The sequence below is a fragment of the Nerophis lumbriciformis genome, linkage group LG03 (genome assembly GCF_033978685.3).
Source record: "Nerophis lumbriciformis linkage group LG03, RoL_Nlum_v2.1, whole genome shotgun sequence".
Taxonomy (NCBI): domain Eukaryota; kingdom Metazoa; phylum Chordata; class Actinopteri; order Syngnathiformes; family Syngnathidae; genus Nerophis; species Nerophis lumbriciformis.
In genome coordinates, this window is record NC_084550.2 from 18,190,001 (window position 1) to 18,217,830 (window position 27,830).

The 27,830-nt window shown below is 39.4% G+C and overlaps 2 protein-coding genes across 3 annotated transcripts in view; both read left to right on the plus strand.

Moving 5' to 3' along the window:
* Positions 1-689: 689 nt before the first annotated feature.
* Positions 690-16,365, plus strand: LOC133575677 (uncharacterized). Its single transcript, XM_061928401.1, has 3 exons — positions 690-1,180; positions 5,690-5,874; positions 13,314-16,365. Exons 1-3 carry the CDS (start codon positions 986-988, stop codon positions 13,657-13,659), a joined length of 726 nt encoding a protein of 241 aa, XP_061784385.1. The 5' UTR covers positions 690-985; the 3' UTR covers positions 13,660-16,365.
* An 8,010-nt stretch (positions 16,366-24,375) lies between these two features.
* pgap6 (post-glycosylphosphatidylinositol attachment to proteins 6) overlaps positions 24,376-27,830 on the plus strand; it is a 31,411-nt gene continuing 27,956 nt past the window's right edge. Inside the window, exon 1 of one of the 2 annotated variants that reach the window (XM_061934754.1) lies at positions 24,376-24,612. In XM_061934754.1, coding sequence (XP_061790738.1) covers positions 24,549-24,612 — 64 coding nt within the window. In that variant the 5' untranslated portion in view covers positions 24,376-24,548. The remainder of the gene's footprint in view (positions 24,613-27,830) is intronic. The other variant, XM_061934744.1, reaches the window with a different exon arrangement.

The window sequence follows — 27,830 nt, forward strand, 5'->3', positions numbered from 1 at the left end:
ATGATATTGAAATATGTCGAGTAAAAAGTATCGTGGCCCGCTGTTTACATAAACTGTGTGTCGTCACGTGACTCCATATACATTACTGGCGCATGCGCGCTCAGCATATTGTTTTATGTAAATGTTGGCAACTTGTGTTACTTTTCTACATGTGTAAGTTGTATGTGGCAATGTTTGTCTCCCTCTGCTGTTGGATAAAATGTATTGCAGCCTACAAGTTCCTCACCACTACACTGTACAGTAGTATAACTGTACATTTTAGCAATATTCTTAAACACTTTGTACAGGAATATAATATATATATTTTTTAATTATATTATTTCAAAACTCAGTGATTAAGGAGAATAAAGCTCTTTGGGAATCAGGGAAGAATTTTATTATTTTATTACATTAAAACAAACGACATCGGCATTATGAATATTACTGGTTAAATGAACGCCGCCCTGAGTCAAGTCAGTTTTGGAATGTAACTTCCGCCCGTACCGGCAATGCATTGTGGGAATTGTAAAAAAAAAAAAAAAAAAAAAAAAAAATATAAAAATAAAAAAAAATCCGTAGTGTAAAATATGTTAAATTGTTGTTCGCCTAAAACCCTGTTTTATTCAGAATACAAAAATAATCAAAAAATTAAAGACAAAAATCCCATAATCATTCAATTATATTGAAAAATGTCGACTAAACAGTATCGTGGCCTGCTGTTTACATAAACTGTTGTCAGTGTGTAGTCACGTGACCCCATATACATTACTGGCGCATGCGCGCTCGTCACGTCCACACAGCAGCAGGTGTCAATAATGAAGCTTCTGCCATTGTTTGGCGTCTTTTTTCATCAAAACCAGCATCTTCTACGCTCTCAATGGCGGCACAAGAGCTTTTCATTTCGCTACGTTGTCGTCGCTTTTCAATGGACTGTTGGTAGAGGACTCACCTGCTGGCGTTCAAATGAGCGCCGTTCCCTCTTCATTAACGGGAAGTATAAAGCAACATGGCCGACGAGGACTCTGAGGTTTATGTTACATTTCCACATTTAAAGGAGCTGGAAGGTAAAGTTGGCAGGAAAACACCTGAAAGTCTTCTGCTTTGGATGAGGGAGGATGTGGACTCGGACGTCGGCCAGACAGAGGACCGCCATCCTCCTGATGATCTTTCCTCCAAATTGAGCCACTTAAAGCAAGAAATGGTAAATATTTCTTAAACAGAATAAAAACACAATACAATGATTTGCTAATCATTTTCAACTTATATTCAATTGAATAGACTGCAAAGACTATATACTTATCTATATCTAGTTTTTTTTTTTTGCAAATATTAGCTCATTTGGATTTTGATGCCTGCGACATGTTTCCAAAAAGCTGGCACAAGTGGCAAAAAAGACTGAGGATGTAGCTCCCTCCAAACAGCACAGACACAATGGCTTTCTTGAACTGATTTATTTGAAGGCTTCCTTTCCCTTCAAATTCACAGTGAAAGCTGAAAGAAAATAAAGCATGTTACAAACGTAAAAATAACAACATGCACAGCATGTGGATCAAACGTTTTACCGAAGTAAATACAAACAGAAATGACAAACAAATACCTCGTTGGCCTGCATGACAGTCAGTCTCTCTCTTTCTGCCTTCACATTGCATCAAAAAATGCATACCCGGAAGTAGCTTCCTTACATCAGACGACAGACCAAACGGGACACTTCAAAATAAAAGTATGCCCACAAACTTAACAAAAAGACATGAAATTACATTTTTAACCATAGTAACTTAAATATAGCCTTCTTATGAACTTTTATGCATTTTGATTTGAATTCCCTTTTATGAACTTAACTTATTATTCTGTTTTTAGAGAAATAAAACAAATTATAATAATTATTAGTAGCAACAGTTACAGAGAACGTTGAGGAATGCTCATCAAACACTTATTTGGAACATCCCACAGGTGAACAGGATAATTAATAAATAATAATAATAAAAGCAGCTTCCATGAAATGCTCAGTCATTCACAAACAAGGACGGAGCGAGGGTCACCGTTTTGTGAGCAAATGCGTGAGCAAATTGTCCGAGAGTTTAAGAACAACATTTCTGAACGAGCTATTGCAAGGAATTTAGGGATTTCACCATCTACGGTCCGTAATATAATCAAAAGGTTCAGAGAATCTGGAGACATCACTGCATGTAAGCGATGATATTACGGACCTTCGATCCCTCAGGCGGTACTGCATCAAAAAGTGACAACAGTGTGTAAAGGATATCACCACATGGGCTCAGGAACACTTCAGAAAACCACTGTCAGTAACTACAGTTGGTCGCTACATCTGTAAGTGCAAGTTAAAACTTTCCTATGCAAGGCGAAAACCGTTTATCAACAACACCCAGAAATGCCGTCGGCTTCGCTGGGCCTGAGCACATCTAAGATGGACTGATACAAAGTGGAAAAGTGTTCTGTGGTCTGACGAGTCCACATTTCAAATTGTTTTTGGAAACTGTGGACGTCGTGTCCTCCAGACCAAAGAGGAAAAGAACCATCCGGATTGTTACAGGCGCAAAGTTGAAAAGCCAGCATCTGTGATGGTATGGGGGTGTATTAGTGCCCAAGGCATGGGTAACTTACACATCTGTGAAGGCGCCATTAATGCTGAAAGGTACATACAGGTTTTGGAGCAACATATGTTGCCATCCAAGCAACGTTACCATGGACGCCCCTGCTTATTTCAGCAAGACAATGCCAAGCCATGTGTTACATCAACGTGGCTTCATAGTAAAAGAGTGCGGGTACTAGACTGGCCTGCCTGTAGTCCAGACCTGTCTCCCATTGTAAATGTGTAGCGCATTATGAAGCCTAAAATACCACAACGGAGACCCCCGGACTGTTGAACAACTTAAGCTGTACATCAAGCAAGAATGGGAAATAATTCCACCTGAGAAGCTTAAAAAATATGTCTCCTCAGTTCCCAAACGTTTACTGAGTGTTGTTAAAAGGAAAGATGATGTAACAGTGGGGAACATGCCCTTTCCCAACTACTTTGGCACGTGTTGCAGCCATGAAATTCTAAGTTAATTATTATTTGCAAAAAAAAAAAAAAAAAGTTTATGAGTTTGAACATCAAATATGTTGTCTTTGTAGTGCATTCAACTGAATATGGGTTGAAAAGGATTTGCAAATCATTGTATTCCGTTTATATTTACATCTAACACAATTTCCCAACTCATATGGAAACGGGGTTTGTACAACATCAATACTATATTGTAGTTGTATGGGACATGAGATGAGACCAAACCAATCGGAATGTGCTGTTCAGCACCGAGGCCAGTGATTGGCTCAGCCTCATACAGCATAATTATAATAAATTAAGAGTGTAAAGGTAACCATGTTGGTTTAATTTCCTGTGTAGCGGGCTCTCATAATGTTAAAGATCATATTTAGAAGGTCTCTAACAGTTTTTTTTAATGCTGTACCTATGAAAAATATTAGTTATAATCAGCTATTACCATGGTCAGGAACTAATTAACTTAACTACTACTGATAAATGACGATTTACTGTATTTACTAAGTAGTAAACAAACCGATGACAATGAAGTAATATGTACTACGTATGTGGCATCGATACTATCAATTTTGGTATTGCTCCGTTGTTTTGATTATAAAAAAAATGTTCATGTAAAAAAACAAAACCCAAAAAACCTCATTTTTAAAATATGGCGGTTATTCTATTATAATTTTTATATACCAAACGATATCTTGTGATGTATATCGTTAATATATTAGCCTATAATATATTTTACGATATAGATTTTAGAGCAGGGGCGTCAAACTCATTTTAGCTCAGGGGCAACATGGAGGAAAATCTATTTGCACGTGGGCCGGACTGGTAAAATCATGGCATAATAAGTTAAAAATATAGACAAGTTTGGATTATTTGTTTTACTTTAGCCAAAAATAAAACAAGCACATTCTGAAAATGTATATATTTCAAATAATCCTCTTGGCAAAACACTTGGTTGAAAATTCTGAGGAAAAACACCATTAAGAACATGATGAACTTAGACTTTGTCACAGTGTATTTACCACATTGGTGACATCCGCAACTGCCACAACACATTCATTTATCATTAGAGATGTCCGATAATATCAGACTGCCGATATTATCGGCCGATAAAAGCTTTAAAATGTAATATCGGAAATTATCGGTATCTGTTTCAAAATTTTCGGTATCGGTAAATGTATTACTTTTTAGAACGCCGCTGTGTACACGGACGTAGGGAGAAGTACAGAGCGCCAATAAACCTTAAAGGCACTGCCTTTGGGTGCCGGCCTAGTCACATAATATCTACGACTTTTCACACGCACCAGTGAATGCAACGCATACTTGGTCAACAGCCATACAGGTCACACTGAGGGTGGCCGTATAAACAACTTTAACACAAATATGCGCCACACTGTGAACCCACACCAAACAAGAATGACAAACACATTTCGGGAGAACATCCGCACCGTTAAACAACATAAACACAACAGAACAAATACCCAGAACCCCTTACAGCACTAACTCTTCCAGGACGCTATAATATACACCCCCCCCCCCCCCCCCGCTACCCCTTAACCCCCCACCTCAGCCCCGCCCACCTCAACCTCCTCATGCTCTCTCAGGTAGAGCATGTCCCAAATTCCAAGCTGCTGTTTTGAGGCATGTTAAAAAAAATGACGCACTTTGACTTCAATAATAAATATGGCATTTTTTTCCATAACTTGAGTTGATTTATTTTGGAAAACCTTGTTACATTGTTTAATGCATCCAGCGGGGCATCACAACAAAATTAGGCATAATAATGTGTTAATTCCACGACTGTATATATCGGTTGATATCGGAATCGGTAATTAAGAGTTGGACAATATCGGCAAAAAAGCCATTATCGGACATCTCTATTTATCATCATTTAAATATTATAATTTGAATAAAACAATAATCAAAATGACACCATAGTCGAAGTCAAGGTAACATAACTACAAACTTACCCAATGTTAACATGGTAGATTAGAGCATAAAATAAATGTAGAAACACACATTTTTACAATGGAGTTCAGGGTGCACATCGTGTCGTTTATTGCGAGCGCTCCACGGAACTCAAACTACAAAAGATGACGATCACGTGGCCTCGAGTCTTTGCATCTTACCGTTTCGTTATTTTATCCGTTGACTGGATAATTCATAATTAAAAAGAAGGTATTGTGCGCCAGTCTGCTGCCAGCTGATTGCTTGCACCTGCGCTGATTGGAGTAGCGCCATCCGCTGAAAGTCAGCTGACACGTCCCCTTTAAACGGTGTCACGTGTGACGTGGGTTACACTTGAATTGCGACATCCAGTGGACACATTTAGAACTGCGGTTACTTTCATTAAAAAAAATGCAGTTCATTTTTATACTTAATTATCTTGCGGGTCGGATTAAAACCTGTTTGGCCCGCAGGCCATACGTTTGACACCCCTGTTTTAGACCATATCTCCCTTCTTGAGACGGCATTTTATGTGGGGGATAGGTCTTCTACGACAATCTTAACAGTCCAGTTGCGATCAATTTAATGTCATGCGAACAGAATATAGTTGTTTGTTCACAGTGGTGTCAATCAGGAGGTTTGAAATACTGTATCGAAGCATCACCGCAGCAATAAAGTCATCCCCTCCATTCTTCACTCTCCGCTCAGAGGTGGTTGCGTTCCGCGGATGTGAGGATCCTGCGCCAGCTGGTGTCCGTGCACGAGGGCATCGAGGCCATGCGCTGGTTGATGCTGGAGCGCGCCACCTTGGCCAGCTGTGACAGCAGTTTGACGGGAAGTGTGAGCAGCCTGGTGACGGCGGAGGAGCATGGACCTTCCATATCTCCATGCAGGTGCACTTTTTTTTGTGTTGCCATGTTTCAAAAAGGGGGTAACTGCACTTATTTGGGGGAATTTTGCCTGTCATTCACAACACCTCTTCATTTTTTTATGCATTCAAAATTGTTCATATACGGCAACTACGAAGTGGCTAATAGTGCAGCTAATGGGACTAATCTATTACGCCCATAAAGCCTTTTAAAAAACATCCAAACTCTGTTAACAATTCTCCATTTACATCGCGTGACCTGAAAATCAGTGTTGGGTTAGTTACTGAAAACCAGTAACTAGTTACTTTATTTCAAAAGTAACTCAGTTACTAACTCAGTTACTAACACCAAAAAGTAATGCGTTACTGTGAAAATTAACTATTTAGTTACTTTTTTTTTTTTTAAGGCTCCCATTAATGCCCTTTTAGCCTTCATTTCAGTACTTTTATTGCACTGGAGAATAATACAATGTGTTGATCAACTTGACATGCATTTGCATCACTGAACTCAGAAAGCAATGTGGTCTACATACAACACACAAAGACAAAGATATGTTTCAAAGGGCCAATTTAGTTCAGGCCAGAACAAATTGACGAAACTATTTTAAATAGCTGCAACATAATGGCACTTTAACTTTAACTTTAAGTAGATATGATCTTTGATCCAAGACACAACTTGCATTTAACTAAAATGTTATTTTATTCACTGGGGTGAGTTTTCCTTGCCCTTATGTGGGCTTTGTACCGAGGATGTCGTTGTGGCTTGTGCAGCCCTTTGAGACACTTGTGATTTAGGGCTATATAAATAAAGATTGATTGATTGATTGATTGATTGATTGATTGATTATTTTCTTTGTGCTCGACAAAATAAAAGTATTGAGAATGTCTCCATGTTAAGAAACTTGGCTTCTGGCTTCACCATGATGTCTTGTAAGTTGTTATGAGAGTAGCGTATGTGTGTGTGTGTGTGGCTCTTTAAGATATGACAGAATGTGAGGTGAGTGACGTCAGTGAGTGAGTGGGCGAGAGAGGTGAGGGACCGGCGACAGTGAGTGGTGCAGGTGCTTTAGCTTGGTGGATGGCTGCGTCCAATAAAGTCACAAAGTTGCAACAAACCGCCGACCTCGTCATTCACCCTCAGCTGTAAAGACCCACTTAGACTTAGACTTCCTTTTTATTGTCATTCAAATGTGAACTTTATAGCACAGATAAGAACAAAATTTCGCTACATAAGCTCATGGTAGTGCAGGATAAAAAAGCAATAAGGTGCATATATAAATAAATATATATAAATAATATATATAATATATAAAATAAATAAATATATATATATATATATATATATATAATATATATATATAAATAATTAAATAGATTACTGTACAGACAAAAATATTGCACTTTTTCACATGCGTCCACGTTTATGGATGTATGTTATATTGTCTTTTTTATTCCAGCGAGTTAATCCTTTTTGGGGGGAGTTGAGGGGATAATTTAATTTAATTATGATGCGTTCAAGAGTCTTACGGCCTGAGGGAAGAAGCTGTTACAGAACCTGGAGGTTCTGCTTCGGAGGCTGCGGAACCTCTTTCTAGAGTCCAGCAGTGAAAACAGTCTTCCGGGTAAAGTGAAGGTTGTTAGCCCCGAAGTACATAGGCCCTGGAGGAACATCTCCCCTGCGCCCCTCAACTACGGTCTGGGAGCCCCCACCCACGCAAAGCACGCCTTTTCTTTTCCACCGCAGCGCTGCAATAAAACACACTCAGATCTTCTGTTTCTAGCCGATACTACATAAAAAATAACGTAAAATAACGCAGTAACGCATCATGTAGTAACGGTAACTGAGTGACTGAATATAAAAAATAACGCGTTAGATTACTAGTTACCGCCAAAACTAACTAACAAAGTAACGCGTTAGTCCCAACACTGCTGAAAATTAACCTGATATTAGCGATATTGTTATAAGCGCCAACGCTGTGGCACTACTTTCAGTGGTGCCGTGATCACAGTTAAATGGTAAATGGGTTGTACTTGTATAGCGCTTTTCTACCTTCAAGGTACTCAAAGCTCTTTGACACTATTTCCACATTCACCCATTCACACACACATTCACACACTGATGGAGCTGCCATGCAAGGCGCTAACCAGCAGCCATCAGGAGCAAGGGTGACGTGACGAGGTCGGTAGAAGGTGGGGATTGAACCAGGAACCCTCAGGTTGCTGGCACGGCCACTCTCGGAATCGCGCCACGCCGCTAACTAGCTTATGCAGGTATTGACATACGAAGCCGGTGAGCTGCTGCATCGCCTCTGGGTTGGTAAAAGTTAATTCTAGATTATAAATCATGCCTCTCACTTGTATAGTAGAATGTTGGTCAACTTTAACATTCAACTTACCTTATTTTTCGGACTATAAGTCGCAGTTTTTTTCATAGTTTGGCCGAGGGTGCGACTTATACTCAGGAGCGACTTATGTGTGAAATGATTTACACATTAGCGTAAAATATCAAATAATATTATTTAGCTCATTCACGTAAGAGACTAGACGTATAAGATTTCATGGGATTTAGCGATTAAGAGTGACAGATTGTTTGGTAAACGTATAGCATGTTCTATATGTTATAGTTATTTGAAAGGCTCTTACCATAATATGTTACGTTAACATACCAGGCACCTTCTCAGTTGGTTATTTATGCCTCATATAACGTACACTTATTCAGCCTGTTGTTCACTATTCTTTATTTATTTTAAATTGCCTTTCAAATGTCTATTCTTGGTGTTGGCTTTTATCAAATAAATTTCCCCCAAAAATGCGACTTATACTCCAGTGCGACTTATATGTTTTTTTCCTTCTTTATTATGCATTTTCGGCCGGTGCGACTTATACTCCGGAGCGACTTATACTCCGAAAAATACGGTATACCCTTTTTTCTTATACCCACAAAGACGTTTGTTTTCCCCAACTTTTTTTTGTTTTACCTGCGTGACGATTCTGAGTAATTCTTTAACTAAACGGGAAGATATAAACATCCCAGTGAGAGCAGACATTGTACTAGTATTAGTATAGTACCGCGATACTAATGAATCATATTAGGTTCTATACCGCCTCTGAAAAGTGCTGCGTCGTCGTCACGTTGTGTCATTGCTGGTTTACGAGCAGAGGAGCATGTTCGGCAGCGCACACACACAGAGTACTTACAAGCAGACACAGCGTTTGGACAGAAAAGGGAGAACGGATGCATTTTGGCTTACAAACTGACGATAAAGGTGAAGTTATAACACTGAAACGCCCTCAGGAAGAGGTGCTTTAAGACAGTGGTCCCCAACCACCGGTCCGTGGATCGATTGGTACCGGGCCGCACAAGAAATAAAATAAATAAATAAATAAAAACGTTTTTTTTTTTTTTTTATTAAATCAACATAAAAACACAAGATACACTTACAATTAGTGCACCAACCCCAAAAACCTGCTTTCCCCATTTATACTCACTTTTTTATGACCAAAAAAATTAAAATAAATAAAACCCCCCCCCCCCATTTTCAAGCGTTGACCGGTCCGCAGTTACAAAAAGTTTGGGGACCACTGCTAACGTACATCCGCCGTCTGCATTGTTTTAGCTACTTCTAAATCACTAATCCTCGCCTCCATGGCAACAAATAAAGTACGTTTCTTACAAGTATCATCCCTGCAGGACAAAGAATATCTAAACATGCTTCACTACACACCGTTGCTCACCGGCTTCAAAATGTAAACAAACGCCATGGGTGGATCTACACCTGACATCCACTGTAATGATACCAAGTACAATAGCGTATCTAGTTGATACTACTATGATTACGTCAATATTTTTTGGCATCACAACATCTTTGGTTTTTAAAAAATTCATATTATGTTTATAAACTCAGGAAATATGTCCCTGGACACATGAGTACTTTGAATATGACCAATGTATGATCCTGTAATGACTTGGTATCGGATTGATACCCAAATTTGTGGTATCATCCAAAACTAATGTAAAGTATCAAACAACAGAAGAATAAGTGATTATTACATTTTAATAGAAGTGTAGATGGAACATGTTAAAAGAGAAAGTAAGCAGATATTAACAGTGAATGAACAAGTAGATTAATAATTCATTTTCTACCGCTTGTCCTTAATAATGTTGACAAAATAATAGAATGATAAATGACACAATATGTTACTGCATACGTCAGCAGACTAAATTAGGAGCCTTTGTTTGTTTACTTACTACTAAAAGACAAGTTGTCTTGTATGTTCACTATTTTATTTAAAGACAAACTTGCAATAAGAAACATTTGTTTAATGTACCCTAAGATTTTTTGTTAAAATAAAGCCAATAATGCAATTTTTTGTGGTCCCCTTTATTTAGAAAAGTACCGAAAAGTATCAAAAATAATTTTGGTACCGGTACCAAAATATTGGTATCGGGACAACACTACATTGTACAGTAAGTGATTGTTTTATTATGTTTGTAGTTTATATGTCAAACAGTGCTCCTTACTGGATCTGCTTATCACCCAGATTCTAAAACCTTTAGACCGATCAATCAGAGTACAAAAAAAGCTTAAATCGTCCTGCAAAAATCCGATATGAGCAAAAAAAATAAGTCAAACTATGCAATGGAATAGATCCCTATAATTGATCAAAAGAAGATTTGTCGAGTGATATCAAGGATTATACATCGGTCGCCTTCCCAGACATATCGAACTGTTGTGCTCTGATTATTGCTTTGCACACTCTCGGCATTCTCTCGATGAGCTTCAAGAGGTAGTCACCTGAAATGGTTTTCACTTCACAGGTATGCTTGAAGCCCATTGAGAGAATGCCAAGAGTGTGCAAAGCAGTAATCAGAGCAAGGAGTGGCTATTTTGAAGAAGCTAGAATATAAAACATGTTTTCAGGTTTTTTTTGTAAAGTACATAACTCCACATTCATGGTTTTGATGCCTTCAGTGACAATCTACAATGTAAATAGTCATGAAAATAAAGAAAACACATTGAAATGAGGTGTGTCCAAACTTTTGGCCTGTACTGTATATTGATAAAGTTTTATCGGCCCAGCCTTACGAGTACCTATTGAGAACAGAGCTCGCTTGACCACCACGCATATTTAACGGGGGAGAGGGACTTGAGCCGAATGTGACATCAGTAAAATCCAAGCAATAGGCAGAATAGAGCGAATCCCATTACCTCTATTGTTAGCTGACTCTTGCTAGTGTTTATTTACGAGTTACAATGCATGGGGAAAAAAACCCATGTGTTCTTGTCTCACATAAAAAATCTTCTTCTTCTTTTTCTTCTTGTTCTTCTTGTTCTTCTTCTTGTTCTTCTTGTTCTTCTTCTTGTTTTTGTTCTTCTTCTTCTTGTTTTTGTTCTTCTTGTTCTTGTTCTTCTTGTTCTTCTTGTTGTTGTTGTTGTTCTTCTTCTTCTTGTTATTGTTCTTCTTCTTGTTCTTCTTGTTCTTCTTGTTCTTCTTCTTGTTATTGTTCTTCTTGTTCTTGTTCTTCTTGTTCTTGTTCTTCTTGTTCTTGTTCTTCTTGTTCTTCTTCTTGTTATTGTTCTTCTTGTTATTGTTCTTCTTCTTCTTGTTGTTCTTCTTGTTCTTGTTCTTCTTGTTCTTCTTCTTGTTTTTGTTCTTGTTCTTGTTCTTCTTGTTTTTGTTCTTGTTCTTCTTGTTCTTCTTGTTCTTCTTGTTCTTGTTGTTCTTGTTCTTCCTGTTCTTCTTGTTCTTGTTCTTCCTGTTCTTCTTGTTCTTCTTCTTCTTCTTCTTCTTGTTTTTGTTCTTGTTTTTGTTCTTCTTGTTGTTGTTGTTGTTCTTCTTCTTCTTCTTATTGTTCTTGTTCTTCTTGTTTTTGTTCTTGTTCTTGTTTTTGTTCTTCTTGTTCTTGTTCTTCTTGTTCTTCTTGTTGTTGTTGTTCGTCTTCTTCTTCTTGTTATTGTTCTTGTTCTTGTTCTTCTTGTTCTTGTTCTTCTTGTTTTTGTTCTTGTTCTTCTTGTTCTTGTTCTTCTTGTTCTTCTTCTTGTTGTTGTTCTTCTTCTTGTTGTTGTTCTTCTTCTTGTTGTTCTTTTTGTTCTTGTTCTTGTTCTTGTTCTTCTTGTTCTTCTTCTTGTTGTTCTTGTTCTTCTTGTTCTTCTTCTTGCTATTGTTCTTCTTGTTCTTGCTCTTCTTCTTGTTCTTCTTGTTCTTGTTCTTCTTCGTGTTCTTGTTCTTCTTGTTTGTTCTTTTTGTTCTTCTTCTTCTTCTTCTTCTTTTTCTTTGTCTTCTACTACTACTACTACTACTACTAGTCCAACATAGTAATACAATTCGAAAACCAAAACCAGCCCAGCAACCTTCAGAATAGCAATTGAGAGGACAGTGGACACACAAACCCGACACAGACACAAAACAGACACAAAACAATCCAAAAGTAGTCAAACAAAAATGAATAATATCGACAACAGTGTTCAATATTAATAAGAATTCCAACATAGCAGTGATTAGAAATCCCTCATTTACATTATCATCACAGCCATTTATGAAAAATAAAATAAAGACATTTAAAAACTGAACAATAGTGTCACAGTGACTTACACTTGCATCACATCTCATAAGCTTGACGGCACCATGTGTCCAATATTTTCCAGAAAGATAAAATAAGTCATATTTTAGGTTCATTTAATGGTTAAAACAAATTCAAATAATGAAATAAATATATATATATATATATATATATATATATATATATATATATTTATTAATGAATTTATTAATCAATCAACAACACCACAACACTGCAATCCAATTCCAAAACCAAACCCGTCCCAGCAACATCAAGAACAACAATAAACAGAGCAATTGAGGACACACAAATCCAAATGTAGTGAAACTAAAATGAACATTAACGACAACAGCATCAATATTAGTATCAATTTCAAGATAGCAGTGATTAACAAACCCTCATTGATATCATCATTAAAAACATTAATAAAAAAAATAATAAAAAAATTAGAAATGAAAAATAGTGTGTCACAGTGGCTTACACTTGCATTACATCCCATAAGCCCGACAACACACCGCGTCCAACATTTTCCACAAAGATATAATAAGTCATATTTTGGTTCATTTATTAGTTGAAACAAATGAAATCTATTGATAAAGTTTTATCGGCCCAGCCTCTAGTACCTATTGAGAACAGACCACCACGCATATTTAACGGGGCGGAGGGACTTGAGTCGAATGCGACGTCAGTAAAATCCAAGCAATTAGCGGAATAGAGCGAATCCCATTCCCTCCATTGTTAGCTGACTCTTGCTAGCGTTTTATTTATGATTTATAATGCATGAAAAAAAAAAGTTATTGTCTCACATAAGGATTTTGAACGATAGACAGAACTCAGGGAAAAGTGCAGTTCCCCTTAATCAAATGTGGGCCCAATTCCTTCATTGACATGTATTCTTACAGGGACATTCCAAGGTCAACCTACCCTGAAAATCCGCCTGGAAGCTTTAACGGGGAATCATCAGATGGCGCTTTACACGCCGCCGCCGATCATTCAGACCGGAGGAGCGCTGAAGAAAGTCCGAGCAATTTCTCAGACTCGCAGAGTCCGCGCTCTGACACTCTCCCATCACTTGGCATAAAAACATGTGCCGATACCATCGGCGGCGTTTTACTTGAATGCACGACTACACCGAGAGACGCACGAGCTGATGACACAACAGAAGAGGATGAGAAGATGGCTACTCTGTTCGGTTATGATGCTCAGTGGTGCTGGGTAGAGTCACGAGATGATGTGACATATTTATGATTCAATGTGTCTTACCACAACTATGCAGATCAGTGGTCCCCAACCACCGGTCCGGGGACCGGTACCGGTCCATGACGTATTTGCTACCGGGCCGCAGAGAAACATGAATTGATTTATAAACTAACACATTTTCTCCAACTTAACTTCCGTCTGTCCCACTAAACACAGCAATAAGCTTGTTTATAGATGTATATTACAACTCCTGACAGGAAGTCGCCATTTGTTATAGTACATTAATGAACATATACAATTTTAATGTGTCAGGTTGTAGCCTTTAATAGTTTTAATTTTCATCTGCAGGGTCATTGTGTGGGGTGGCGTGGCATGCGGACCTGCAGCAAAGCGGGGTGTGCCAGGACCGGCTTCGAGATCAGCGACAGGTGCGTAGGTGACACGGCTGAGCGTGTTTGTCTGATCACCTGTCGCTCTGTTAAAGGCAGCGGTCGGAAAGGAGAGGAGAGAGTTGTTGATGGTGGAACACGAGTCAGAGTGAGAGTAGAGAAACACTCTCAGCTGTGTCATCTACGCACCTGTCGCTGATCTCGAAGCCGGTCCGCAGGCCACGCCCCCCCACACATTGTATATAGCAGGGGTTCTTAACCTGTTTGACCTTAGGACCTACACTACAGAGGGACCCGGGGCCCACTCCAATATTAACACTGAATTAGTAATCTTACTCTTGATTTTGATCATAATAAATACAATAACATATCTGACCTATGTACAGTTCCCTACCTTGTAAAATGATATAAAAGCATGTGTTAATCACAAAGATTAAATTATTAATTTGCCAAATAAATTAAGCTTAGGTCAGACGGATTTAGACAAAATAAATGTACATACAATGTACATTGTTCTGCTAAAATAAATTAGCTAAATTAATGTTTTTTAACTGAACTGTCAATAAAATTACAGTGCAAATGAAAATGCCACTTTAGTCATAATTTTTGCGCTTAAGAAATTTCGCTATGAATTTCTCTCTCGTTGTTTTTATATTGTCATTACTCTTGATTTTGATCATATTGAATACAATAAAATATCTGACCGACTTACAGTTCCCTACCTTGTAAAATGATATAAAAGCATGAGTTAATCACAAAGATTAAATGATTAATTTACCAAATAAACCTTAGGCTTAGGTCAGACTGATTAGACGAAATAAATTTACATACAATATACATTGTTCTGCTAAAATAACTAAACTAAATTATGTTTTTTAACTAAACTGTCAATACAATTAAAGTGCAAATGAAAATACCACTTTAGTCATAATTTTTGCGCTTAAGAAATTTCTCCATGAATTTCACTCCGGTTGTTTTTATATTGTCATTACTGCCCCAAGTGGTAGAAAAGTGTATTACAACTAAGTACCACTGTGGCCTATGCAGCTGAAAAAATACATATATTACATTCTAGGGGGCGCTCGCGGCCCAACACTGGGCCCCGGCCCTATGGTTAAGAAACACCGGTATATAGTATATGCCATCAACGTGCCGGCGACCATCTTTTTGCAAAAAAACACGCCCAGGGCTCCCATTATTTCAGCGATATAGTGAGTTGATTATTCATGCTAAATTTTTTGCTGTTTTTATCTGCCACTCGTGAAATGCCGGTCTGTGAAAATAATGCATGCATTAAACCGGTCCCTGGTGGAAAAAAGGTTGGGGACCCCTGATTTAGATGACACAGAACTGGTCATGCTGAACGTGGGCCTGTTGATTCGTTTGAACAGATCCCGTGGATGCAGAACTGTTTTCTTCAGCCTAACTCAGACAAGACTGAAATCATTGTTTGAGGCCCACAGAAGCAAAGAGAAACTATAGTCAGTTTGAGACCCTCTCCCTGAAACCGAGTAATCGGGTTAGAAATTTAGGGGTAATAGCGGACTCGGACTTGAGCTTTAACAGCCACATTAAGTCAATAACATCCGCAGCTTTTTATCACCTGAAAAAGGAATAATGTCTTAATCATCTCAGGGTATTCAATCGATCGCAACTGGACTGTTTGGTTTATCTTCGACGTTTCGCCTCTCATCCGAGGAGGCTTCATCAGTTCGAACTCAGACTTAGATTGGTCAGATCTAAATCCAAAACCCCAAATATTTATACTCCAAAACCAAGAGTGTGTGCCTGGGCAAGGATAGTTTCGCCCTATTGTAGTGAAAAATACAACTGTTTTGATGCAAACCAGCCATCCTACTGTCAAAGCCAATGACAGTCGTTGGAGTGTAATTTCCCCTTGTTAGCATTGAGGTGTTGTGTGCCATAACGATCGCTGTGGATCGACTACTACCAGTCCAAAAATAGTCAGCGTAAGCATTCCATTTAGTTGTGAACAAATGGCATTCTGGTCAGCGTCTTTATCAACGGCACAGCAGTGGAGATCGTAAGCAGCACCAAGTTCCTGGGGGTGCAGATAACTGACCTGGTCCCTACACAGGAGCTCTTGTAAAAAGAGCTCAGCAGCGCATGCACTTTTTGCGTCGGATTAAAAGAGCACAGCTCCCTCCCTCCGTTCTCGCCACATTCTACAGAGGCATTGAGAGCCTACTGACCAACTGCATCTCTGTCTGGACTGGAGCCTGCAATGCCTCTGACTGGAAGTCCCTGCAGAGAGTGGTGAGGACGGCGGAAAAGATAATAATAATAATGGATTAGGTTTTATATCGCGCTTTTCTGTTATTAGATACTCAAAGCGCTCACAGAGAAGTGGGAACCCATCATTCATGCACACCTGGTGGTGGTAAGCTACATTTGTAGCCACAGCTGCCCTGGGGTTGACTGACTGAAGCGAGGCTGCCAGTTTGCGCCTACGGCCCCCTCCATACCAGTCATCAGGACTCCTCTTCCTCCTATACAGGAAATCGCAAAAAGCCGCTGCCTGACCAGTGCTCAGAAAATCTGTAGAGACTCCTCCCACCCCCACCAAGTATTGTTTTCACCTCTGGACTCTAGAAGGAGGTTCCGCGGCCTCCGTAGCAGAACCTCCAGGTTCTGTAATAGCTTCTTCCCTCTGGCCATAAGACTCTTGAACGCATCATAATAATAATCCCCTCAATTCCTCCCAAAAAATGGATTAACGCGCTGGAATATAAAGACAATATAACATACATCCATAAACGTGGATGCATATGCAAAAGTGCAATATATTTATCTGTACAGTAACCTATTTATTTATTTATATCTGCACCTTATTGCTCTTTTATCCTGCACTACAACGAGCCAATGCAACAAAATTCCGTTCTTATCCGTACTGTAAAGTTAAAGGGGAACATTATCACCAGACCTATGTAAGCGTCAATATATACCTTGATGTTGCAGAAAAAAGACCATATATTTTTTTTACCGATTTCCAAACTCTAAATGGGTGAATTTTGGCGAATTAAACGCCTTTCTAATATTCGCTCTCGGAGCGATGACGTCACATCGGGAAGCAATCCGCCATTTTCTCAAACACCGAGTCAAATCAGCTCTGTTATTTTCCGTTTTTTCGACTGTTTTCCGTACCTTGGAGACATCATGCCTCGTCGGTGTGTTGTCGGAGGGTGTAACAACACGAACAGGGATGGATTCAAGTTGCACCAGTGGCCCAAAGATGCGAAAGTGGCAAGAAATTGGACATTTGTTCCGCACACTTTGCCGACGAAAGCTATGCTACGACAGAGATGGCAAGAATGTGTGGATATCCTGCGACACTCAAAGCAGATAAAAACAACTTTATTAGAAAAAATTAAATTAAAATTAAAATAAATAAATAAATAAATAAGAGACACCTAGGGCAGGGTCAGTTTGGAAAGGCTAATGTGAAGAGGTGAGTTTTTAGGGTGGCTTTGAAGGTAGGGAGGGAGGGGGCATCTCTGATGTGCCTGGGGAGAGCGTTCCAGAGAGAGGGGGCAGCCACGGAGAAGGCCCTGTCGCCCCAGGTTCGGCGCCTGGTCTTGGGGACCTCAAGGAGGCCGGCATCACTAGACCTGAGGAAACGGGACGGGACGTGTGGCTGGAGGAGGTCAGAGAGGTAGGGTGGTGCCAGGTTATGGAGTGCCTTGTAGGTGGTGAGGAGTATTTTAAAGGTGATTCTGTATTTGACAGGCAGCCAGTGGAGGTCATGAAGGACAGGTGTGATGTGCTCTCTGGAGCGGGTTCCGGTGAGCAGGCGGGCAGCAGAGTTCTGGACGTATTGCAGTTTGTTGAGGGTTTTGGAGGTGATGCCGTAGAGGATGCTGTTGCAGTAGTCTAGCCGGGATGAGATGAAGGCGTGGATGAGGGTTTCGGCAGCAGAGGATGTGAGGGAGGGCCGGAGACGGGCAATGTTTCTGAGGTGGAAGAATGCAGTTTTGGTGATGTGGTTTACGTGGGGGAGGAGTGAAAGGGTAGGGTCGAAAATTACACCTAGATTGCGGATGTGGGTGGAGGTAGTGACAAGGGAGCCGTCTATGTTTAATGAAAAGTCCTGAGTGGAGCGAGTGAGGGAGTCGGGGCCAATGATAATTATTTCAGATTTGTTGCAGTTGAGTTTTAGAAAGTTTTTTTGCATCCAGGTTTTTATGTCTGTGAGGCAGGTGGTGAGGGTGGAGTGGGTGGCTGTGGTGATGGTCGTGGTGGAACTGTATAGTTGTGTGTCGTCGGCATAGCAGTGAAATTGAAGGCCGTGGTGTCGGAGGATCTGACCGAGGGGTAGGAGGTAGATGGTGAAGAGTAGGGGGCCAAGTACTGAGCCCTGGGGGACGCCGTGGGTGACTGGGGCAGTGGAGGAGGTGCAGTTGTTGGTTGAGATGAATTGCTGACGGTCAGAGAGGTAGGATTTCATCCAGGAGAGGGCAGTGCCGGATAAACCAAGGGAGGAGTGGAGGCGTGTTAGGAGGATGGAGTGGTTGATGGTGTCGAAGGCAGAACTGAGGAGGATGAGGATGGAGAGGGAACCAGAGTCGGCGGAGAGGAGGATGTCATTGGTGACCTTGAGGAGGGCAGTTTCTGTGCTGTGGAGTGAGCGTAAGCCGGATTGGAACTTTTCGTATAGGTTATTGTGGTGAAGGTGGGATTTGATTTGGGAGGCAACTGCACGTTCGAGAATTTTAGAGAGGAAGGGGAGGTTGGAGATGGGCCTGTAGTTGTTGGGGGAGTTGGGGCCGAGACCGGGTTTCTTGAGAATGGGGGTGATGGCAGCCAGCTTGAGGGCAGGAGGGACAGAGCCAGTGGATAGGGAGGAGTTAATTATAGTGGTGATGAGAGGTGAGAGTGAGGGGAGGCAGGTTTGTGTTGGCATCACTGTGTGACGTCCCAGGAAAATGGACGGGTGTTTATAACGATGGTTAAAATAAGGCACTTTGAAGCTTTTTTTAGGGATATTGCGTGATGGGTAAAATTTTGAAAAAAACTTCGAAAAATATAATAAGCCACTGGGAACTGATTTTTAATGGTTTTAACCCTTCTGAAATTGTGATAATGTTCCCCTTTAAAATTTGAATGAGAATAAAAGGAAGCCTAAGTCTGTGACCAGAATGTTTCTAACTCCTGTTATTTGTTGGAGACTAAATCACAGAGTCTTTTAGGAATTGAAGGGACAGTGTTGTATGTGGGAGACAGGCGGTGTCGCACACCACCTCCTCTGTTCCCTCACTCCTTTTTCGTACCATCCGTCCTCCTTGTCCAGAATCTGTACATTTTTGTTCTCAAAGGAGTGCCGTTTCTCCCTGTGGTGCAGGTAGACACCTGAGTCTTGGCCTGAAGAGTTTGCCCGTCGGCTTAGTGGTTGTTTTGTTTCCCCAATTCATGAATCGGGGCGTTCATCATTACACTGGATAGCATACACCAGATTGTTCTTGTGGGTGTGGGGTGTCCGGTCTTTAGGATGCACTAGTCTCTTGTCTCAGGGTGTTGCCTGGTTTGAAGTGTACTGGGATGTTGTGTTGGTTAAAAATCATTCCGAGTTTCTCAGATAGACCTGATACATTTTGCGTCTGTCGAAACGTCTTCCAAGACAAACCAAACAGTCCAGTTGCGATCAATTGAATGCCCTGAGATGACAATGACCTGGATGAATGAGAACATTCATAGACAATGTCTTAATCAGACTTAGAAAGACTAATCCATGCCTTTGTCTTCTCTTCAGCATGTTAGACTTCAATGGCCTTCTCACTAGACTCTCTAAAAAAAGCTGTGCAGTAGTGATGTGCAGATCCATACTGAAATTTCGATATCATTGATACCAGATCTTTATGCTCTAATATCGATTCTCAAATCAAAATATCGATACTTTTAGTTCAGTGGGTCCAAACTTTTTCCACCAAGGTCCGCATACTTAGACGTCAAAGTATGCAGAGGTAATATTGATATTTATTTATTTTAAGAAAAAAATGCTAAAAACAGATATTTATATTTAAAGACAAAACTTGGTCAGCTTTGTATTATAGGCGACTATGTACAGTCATGGTCAAAAGTTTACATACACTTGTAAAGAACATAATGTCATGGCTCTCTTGAGTTTTCAATAATTTCTACAACTCTTATTTTTTTGTGCTAGAGTGATTGGAGCACATACTTGTTGGTCACAAAAACATTCATGAAGTTTGGTTCTTTTATGAATTTATTATGGGTCTACTGAAAATGTGACCAAATCTGCTGCGCTCCTATTTTGTTGTTGATTTGCCCTGTCATGTTCGGATGTACTTTGTGGACGCCGTCTGCCGCGCCGCACACTGTAAGTTTTTGCTGTCGTCCAGCATTCTGTTTTTGTTTACTTTACCGCCAGTTCAGTTTTAACTTCGTTTTGCAGAGCCATCCCTAAGTTTCGAGAAGTTTGGTTCTTTTATGAATTTATTATGGGTCTACTAAAAATGTGAGCAAATGCGCTGGGTCAAAAGTATACATACAGCAATGTTAATATTTGCTTACATGTCCCTTGGCCAGTTTCACCGCAATAAGGCGCTTTTGGTAGCCATCCACAAGCTTCTGCTTGAATTTTTGACCACTCCTCTTGACAAAATTGGTGCAGTTCAGCTAAATTTGTTGGTTTTCTGACATGGACTTGTTTCTTCAGCATTGTCCACACGTTTAAGTCAGGACTTTGGGAAGGCCATTCTAAAACTTTAATTCTAGCCTGATTTTGCCATTCCTTTACCACTTTTGACGTGTGTTTGGGGTCATTGTCCTGTTGGAACACCCAACTGCGCCCAAGACCCAACCTCCAGGCTGATGATTTTAGGTTGTCCTGAAGAACTTGGAGGTAATCCTCATTTTTCATTGTCCCATTTACTCTCTGTAAAGCACCAGTTCCATTGGCAGCAAAACAGGCCCAGAGCATAATACTACCACCACCATGCTTGACGGTAGGCATGGTGTTCCTGGGATTAAAGGCCTCACCTTTTCTCCTCCAAACATGTTGCTGGGTATTTTGGCCAAACAGCAAAATTTTTGTAAGTATGTGCTCCAATCACTCTATCACAAAAAAATAAGAGTTGTAGAAATGATTGGAAACTCAAGACAGCCATGACATTATGTTCTTTACAAGTGTATGTCAACTTTTGACCACGACTGTATATGATTATTAGTTGGAACATTTCAGTTTTTTCTCATTACTCGTTACATATTAAACAGTTTTTGTTGTTGTTGTAATTTTTCTAAATAATACTGTACTATTTTAATTTTAATTAACTAATTAAATTGTGTTCATATTTTAAGTTTATTTTATTTTTATTTTGAGAGCTTCTAATATTTTGGATCAGTTATGTTTAAACGTTGTCCACCAAGGGCCATATACTGAAAAGTTAAGTACTTTTAAGCCATTTTGATATATTATACATTTTTGAAAAATGCTATAAACAGAGATTATATATATTTAAAGACAAACCGAAGTGACTAAGTATATGTTTACTTATTAGTTTAAATGAATTCATCTTTGTCCTCATTGCGTTCCGATTATTTTCTTTTTTTTCCTTACTTTTCTGCTTCTTTTTTTTTATTTTTTAGATACTGTATATTATTTGAAATACACAACTTTTTAAATTTTAGCAGGCTCATTAGTTTTATGTGCACAGAGATACCAGCCTGAATTTTACTTTGTATCTGATCGGAAAGAAAAACAGTGGTATCGCACAGCACTACTGTAAAGCAGCTACAAATGCTGCTGCTCGAGTCCTGACGAGAACCAGGAAATATGACCACATAAGTGCAGTGCTTAGGTCATGCACTGCACTTATTGTTGTACACTATGAAAGCTGTTTGAAAGTCTTTTCTCCGACATGTCGGAGCATTGTGGCTCTGAAAGTATTTTATGCACACTATTTGATTTTACTTTTGAATGATGGTTTTATGATGATCTTAACTTGAATTATGATTATTTTTATGGTTATTTTGTTTTCATTTGTGCCTTCTTAGAATTTAGTATTTTGACTTGCCCTGTGCATGGATTGTGCTCTATAAATAAATTTTCCTTGGCGTAATTAATAAAATGTTCTATAACATAAAGCTATCCCTACAATAAAATGACATTATTGTAGTGTGAAACTTGAATATGAATGCAAACTTTCAGTTATATACTGGACATATTCAAATTATTATTTTGCACTTTTATTTGATAGGGGTCTTGCGTGTTAAAATACTGTAATTAAAATGGTAAATTAGCAATATGTTGACAGTGTTTTCAATAGATTATACAAAGTATTCTCAAAGTGGCTAATATAGTTTGCCAAATACATACAATATCAAATAAAAGAGGGCCTCATGAGTTGCATTCCTAAACAGTGCTTAAAGGTAAGTCGAGTTTTAAGTTAAAAGTTGTACTTTTTATGCTGAACTTCGTTAATGAAAATAGAAAACATGTTTTTTTTAATTTAATTTCAACCCTTTAAATCAAATCTAATTCAAAATGTGCACAGAGTTTTCCATATAATAAAGGTTAAAGATCAAGCCTGAATATACAAAAACCCATAACCAGTGAAGTTGGCATGTTGTGTAAATGGTAAATAAAAACAGAATACAATGATTTGCTAATCCTTTTTAACTTATATTCAATTGAATAGACTGCAAAGACAAGATGCTTGATGTTTGAAAACGTTATTTTTTGCAACTATTCGCTAATTTGGAATTTGATACCTGCTACATGTTTCAAAAAAGCTGGCACCAGTGGCAAAGAAGACTGAGAAAGTTGAGGAATGCTCATCAAACACTTATTTGGAACATCCCACAGGTGAACGGGCTCATTGGGAACAGGTGGGTGCCATGATTGGGTATAAAAGCAGCTTCCATGAAATGTTCAGTCGTTCACAAACAAGGATGGAGCGAGGGTCACCACTTTGTGAACAAATGCGTGAGCAAATTGTTGAACAGTTTAAGAACAACATTTCTCACTATTGGAAGGAATTTAGGGATTTCACCATATACGGTTCGTAATATCAAAAGGTTCAGAGAATCTGGAGAAATCACTGCACGTAAGCGATGATATTAAGATTATTCGATCGCAGGCGGTACTGCATCAAAAAGCGACATCAGTGCGTAAAGGATATCACCGCATGGGCTTAGGCTTAACCACTGTCAGTAACTACAGTTCGTCGCTACATCTGTAAGTGCAAGTTAAAACTCTACTATGCAAAGCGAAAGCCATTTATCAACAACACCCAGAAACGCCGCCGGCTTCGCTGAGCCCGAGCTCATCTAAGATGGACTAATGCAAAGTGGAATAGTGTTCTGTGGTCTGACGAGTCCACATTTCAAATAGTTTTTGGAAACTGTGGACGTCGTGTCCTCCGGAACAAAGAGGAAAAGAACCACCCAGATTGTTATAGGCGCAAAGTTGAAAAGCCAGCATCTGTGATGGTATGGGGGTGTATTAGTGCCCAAGACATGGGTAACTTACACGTCTGTGAATGCACCATTAATGCTGAAAGGTACATACAGGTTTTGGAGCAACGTTATAATGGACGCCCCTGCTTTTTTCAGCAAGTTAATGCCAAGCCACGTGTTACAACAGTGTGGCTTCGTAGTAAAAGAGTGCGGGTACTAGACTGGCCTGCCTGTAGTCCAGACCTGTGTCCCATTGAAAATGTGTGACGCATTATGAAGCCTAAAATACCACAAGGGAGACCCCCGGACTGTTGAACAACTTAAGCTGTACATCAAGCAAGAATGGGAAAGAATTCCACCTGAAAAGCTTCAAAAATTGGTCTCCTCAGTTCCCAAACATTTACTGAGTGTTGTTAAAAGGAAAGGCCATGTAACACAGTGGTAAAAATGCCCCTGTGCCAACTTTTTTTGCAATGTGTTGCTGCCATTATATTCTAAGTTAATGATTATTTGTCAAAAAAAAATAAGTTTCTCAGTTGGAACATTAAATATCTTGTCTTTGCAGTTCATTCAATTGAATATAAGTTGAAAAGGATTTGCAAATCATTGTATTCTGTTTTTATTTACCATTTACACAACGTGACAACTTCACTGGTTTTGGGGTTTGTAGTTTGCAGTAGTGGAATAAAATAACAAAAAGATCAACATTTGACTGCCATTAAAAGTACAATTGTGGATTGCACATGCATTGCATAATTTAATAATGCATTTTCTGGTTTAATTTGAGTGGTAGAAAAGTATATGAATTTATTTTGAAATTTAATGGGACAAGTTTTTCTCAGGGCTTCCGGTGGGAGGTTGGGATGACGTCACAGCCGATGACAATCATGACACTTTGCAAAGGCTTGGTTTTGTTTTGATGTCGATACAAAAACGTACGTTTGGAAGTAAATAAAGTCTGTAACTTCACCAAAGCGCTCACTGTGACGTCACGGTGCGTGGCGGCACGCACGTAAAAACGTGAGGTAAATAAGTAGTGACGTCACCCACGCGGATGCCGGAACAGCGGTGGTGTTTCCGGGTGCCGATGACAACACTTGACACGACGGAAACATGGGGATTTATTTCCCCGGTTGCCTGCTTTTCTTCGCCCTTTCAACGTCGGCGTTTGAAGACAGTAAGCGCTAAATACTAAATAATGGCGGTTTGGCTATTATTTACCGTTTTGGTGTGTTGCTAAGTGTCTTGGGCCAAAGTGACACGACTCGTCACAACTCGTCAATTTTTCTTACCAACTAATGCATATAACATTCATATTTTAATAGGTGTCAGTAGAAATGTTCACGTTTGAGCCACTTCCGTGTAGAGAAAACCCGTCAAGGTGTGTTGGAGCTGTTATTTTATGTTTTAGCCGTGCATATGCTAACATTAGCATCATAGACGTCTTATAAGTAGACGAAGCATCGACCGCTACTGCCTACTGGCGCCGACGAGACGCGGGGCCGCCATCTTGGAGTGGTGATCCGCTCCACTCAGTGCAATTCATTTGGCAGGAGCAATAAACTGTCAGCGCATTTAATTAATCTTACCTCACTGAATACCACTGATTTTCACACGGGTTTTTTAACATACGTGTAGCTATGATAAAGGTCACATGTTTTGGCGTGTTTTATTATTCATAGTTTGCTTAACAGTAATGGAATATTCTTATATGCTACAAACCCCGTTTCTATATGAGTTGGGAAATTGTGTTAGATGTAAATATAAACGGAATACAATGATTTGCAAATCATTTTCAACCCATATTCAGTTGAATATGCTACAAAGACAACATATTTGATGTTCTAACTGATAAACATTTTTTTTTTGTGCAAATAATCATTAACTTTAGAATTTGATGCCAGCAACACGTGACCAAGAAGTTGGGAAAGGTGGCAATAAATACTGATAAAGTTGAGGAATGCTCATCAAACACTTCTTTGGAATATCCCACAGGTGAACAAGCAAATTGGGAACAGGTGGGTGCCATGATTGGGTATAAAAGTAGATTCCATGAAATGCTCAGTCATTCACAAACAAGGATGGGGCGAGGGTCACCACTTTGTCAACAAATGCCAGAGCAAATTGTTGAACAGTTTAAGAAAAACCTTTCTCACCATCTACGGTCCGTAATATCATCAAAGGGTTCAGCGAATCTGGAGAAATCACTGCACGTAAGCAGCTAAGCCCGTGACCTTCGATCCCTCAGGCTGTACTGCATCAACAAGCGACATCTGTGTGTAAAGGATATCACCACATGGGCTCAGGAACACATCAGAAACCCACTGTCAGTAACTACAGTTGGTCACTATATCTGTAAGTGCAAGTTAAAACTCTCCTATGCAAGGCGAAAACCGTTTATCAACAACACCCAGAAACGCCGTCGGCTTCGCTGGGCCTGAGCTCATCTAAGATGGACTGATACAAAGTGAAAAAGTGTTCTGTGGTCTGACGAGTCCACATTTCAAATTGTTTTTGGAAACTGTGGACGTCGTCTTTTCCGGACCAAAGAGGAGAAGAACCATCCGGATTGTTATAGGCGCAAAGTTGAAAAGCCAGCATCTGTGATGGTATGGGGGTGTATTAGTGCCCAAGGCATGGGTAACTTACACATTTGTGAAGGCGCCATTAATGCTGAAAGGTACATACAGGTTTTGGAGCGACATATGTTGCCATCCAAGCAACGTTACCATGGACGCCCCTGCTTATTTCAGCAAGACAATGCCAAGCCACATGTTACATCAACGTGGCTTCATAGTAAAAGAGTGCGGGTACTAGACTGGCCTGCCTGTAGTCCAGACCTGTCTCCCATTGAAAATGTGTGGCGCATTATAAAGCCTAAAATACCACAACGGAGACCTTCGGACTGTTGAACAACTTAAGCTGTACATCAAGCAAGAATGGGAAAGAATTCCACCTGAGAAGCTTCAAAAATGGGTCTCCTCAGTTCCCAAATGTTTACTGAGTGTTGTTAAAAGGAAAGGCCATGTAACACAGTGGTGAACATGCCCTTTCCCAACTACTTTGGCACGTGTTGTAGCCATGAAATTCTAAGTTAATTATTATTTGCAAAAAAAAATAAAGTTCATGAGTTTGAACATCAAATATCTTGTGTTTGTAGTGCATTCAATTGAATATGGGTTGAAAAGGATTTGCAAATCATTGTATTCCGTTTATATTTACATCTAACACAATTTCCCAACTCATATGGAAACGGGGTTTGTACATTCTTCCCTTAAATGATCATGTTTACAGTGATTGTTTTATATGTATTTTTTATGTATGTCGCTTTGGATAAAAGCGTCTGCCAAATACTTCAACATAAACATATATAAACACCTGAAAGTGTTTATATCAGCTAAAACCACCAATCTGTTTCACTGGATTCAGAATAAAACCAAATTCTGTCTTACCCAACAATGTCAGTATTTGAATATTGTTACTTGAAGACTTATTCCTGGCTACAGTTATACTGTTAAGAAAGTATTGTCTTATACTTTGCCCAAAATGAGAATGCATCATAATCAGTGGCGGCTGGTGAATTTTGTTTAAGGTGGGGTTGAAAGTTTGTAAACCAAACCCCTGTAGGGGGGGTCATCCTCCCCCAGAAGATTTCTTTGCGATTTTCACATACAAATATTGAATATCCTTCTCAACTCTGTGGTAATATTCTTTTCACAAAATACAACCAATAGTACGTTAATGTTGAATATTACTTGTGAAAAGTAATCCCCTGATTCCTATTTCTAACAGTCCGCTCGTTTGAGCAGGAAAACGCTGAACACCATCTTTGTTTTCTACATGTCAACTGTCAGTTTAGGCTGCTCGCCGGCTCCTCATCACCACTTCAAGATGGCGGCCCAATTTCTCGCGTCACAGCAGCCAATGCTGCGTCTACTTATAAGATGTCTACGATTAGCAAAACAAGTACATATACAAGTACATATGCATCCGTTTCATCAAACATATATTAACGTTGTTGCCCTAGGGTAAACTGGGTATAACACATGGCACACTGACAAAGCTTAACCTGTTGTTACTATAACAATCTACAAGGTTAATGTAGGTTACTTCTCTTTCTCCCCTCCATTTTTCTGCATTCTTTCGTATCTCTAGTTATCATTACGTATATGTATTGTTGCATTTGAACAACTTTATTGTTGATAGTAGAGGTAAATTATTGGTATTGTACATTATCAATAGCGCTATTTCTATTGGTATTTGTATTGATCCATTTGTAGTGTAATAATGCTCATTGTCATTTCTGTATTATTTTTTTATTTTCACTAGCTGCTTATTTGCTATCACTTTTACCATCATATTTGTACATGTCGTATTTGCTGATGTTGCTCTATT

Excerpts from the sequence above, each read along its gene's own strand:
- LOC133575677 (XM_061928401.1), top strand. The coding sequence starts at position 986 with ATGGCCGACGAGGACTCTGAGGTTTATGTTACATTTCCACATTTAAAG. Across the intron at positions 1,181-5,689 it reads GCCACTTAAAGCAAGAAATG|AGGTGGTTGCGTTCCGCGGA; the intron begins GTAAATATTTCT and ends CTCTCCGCTCAG. Across the intron at positions 5,875-13,313 it reads CCTTCCATATCTCCATGCAG|GGACATTCCAAGGTCAACCT; the intron begins GTGCACTTTTTT and ends GTATTCTTACAG.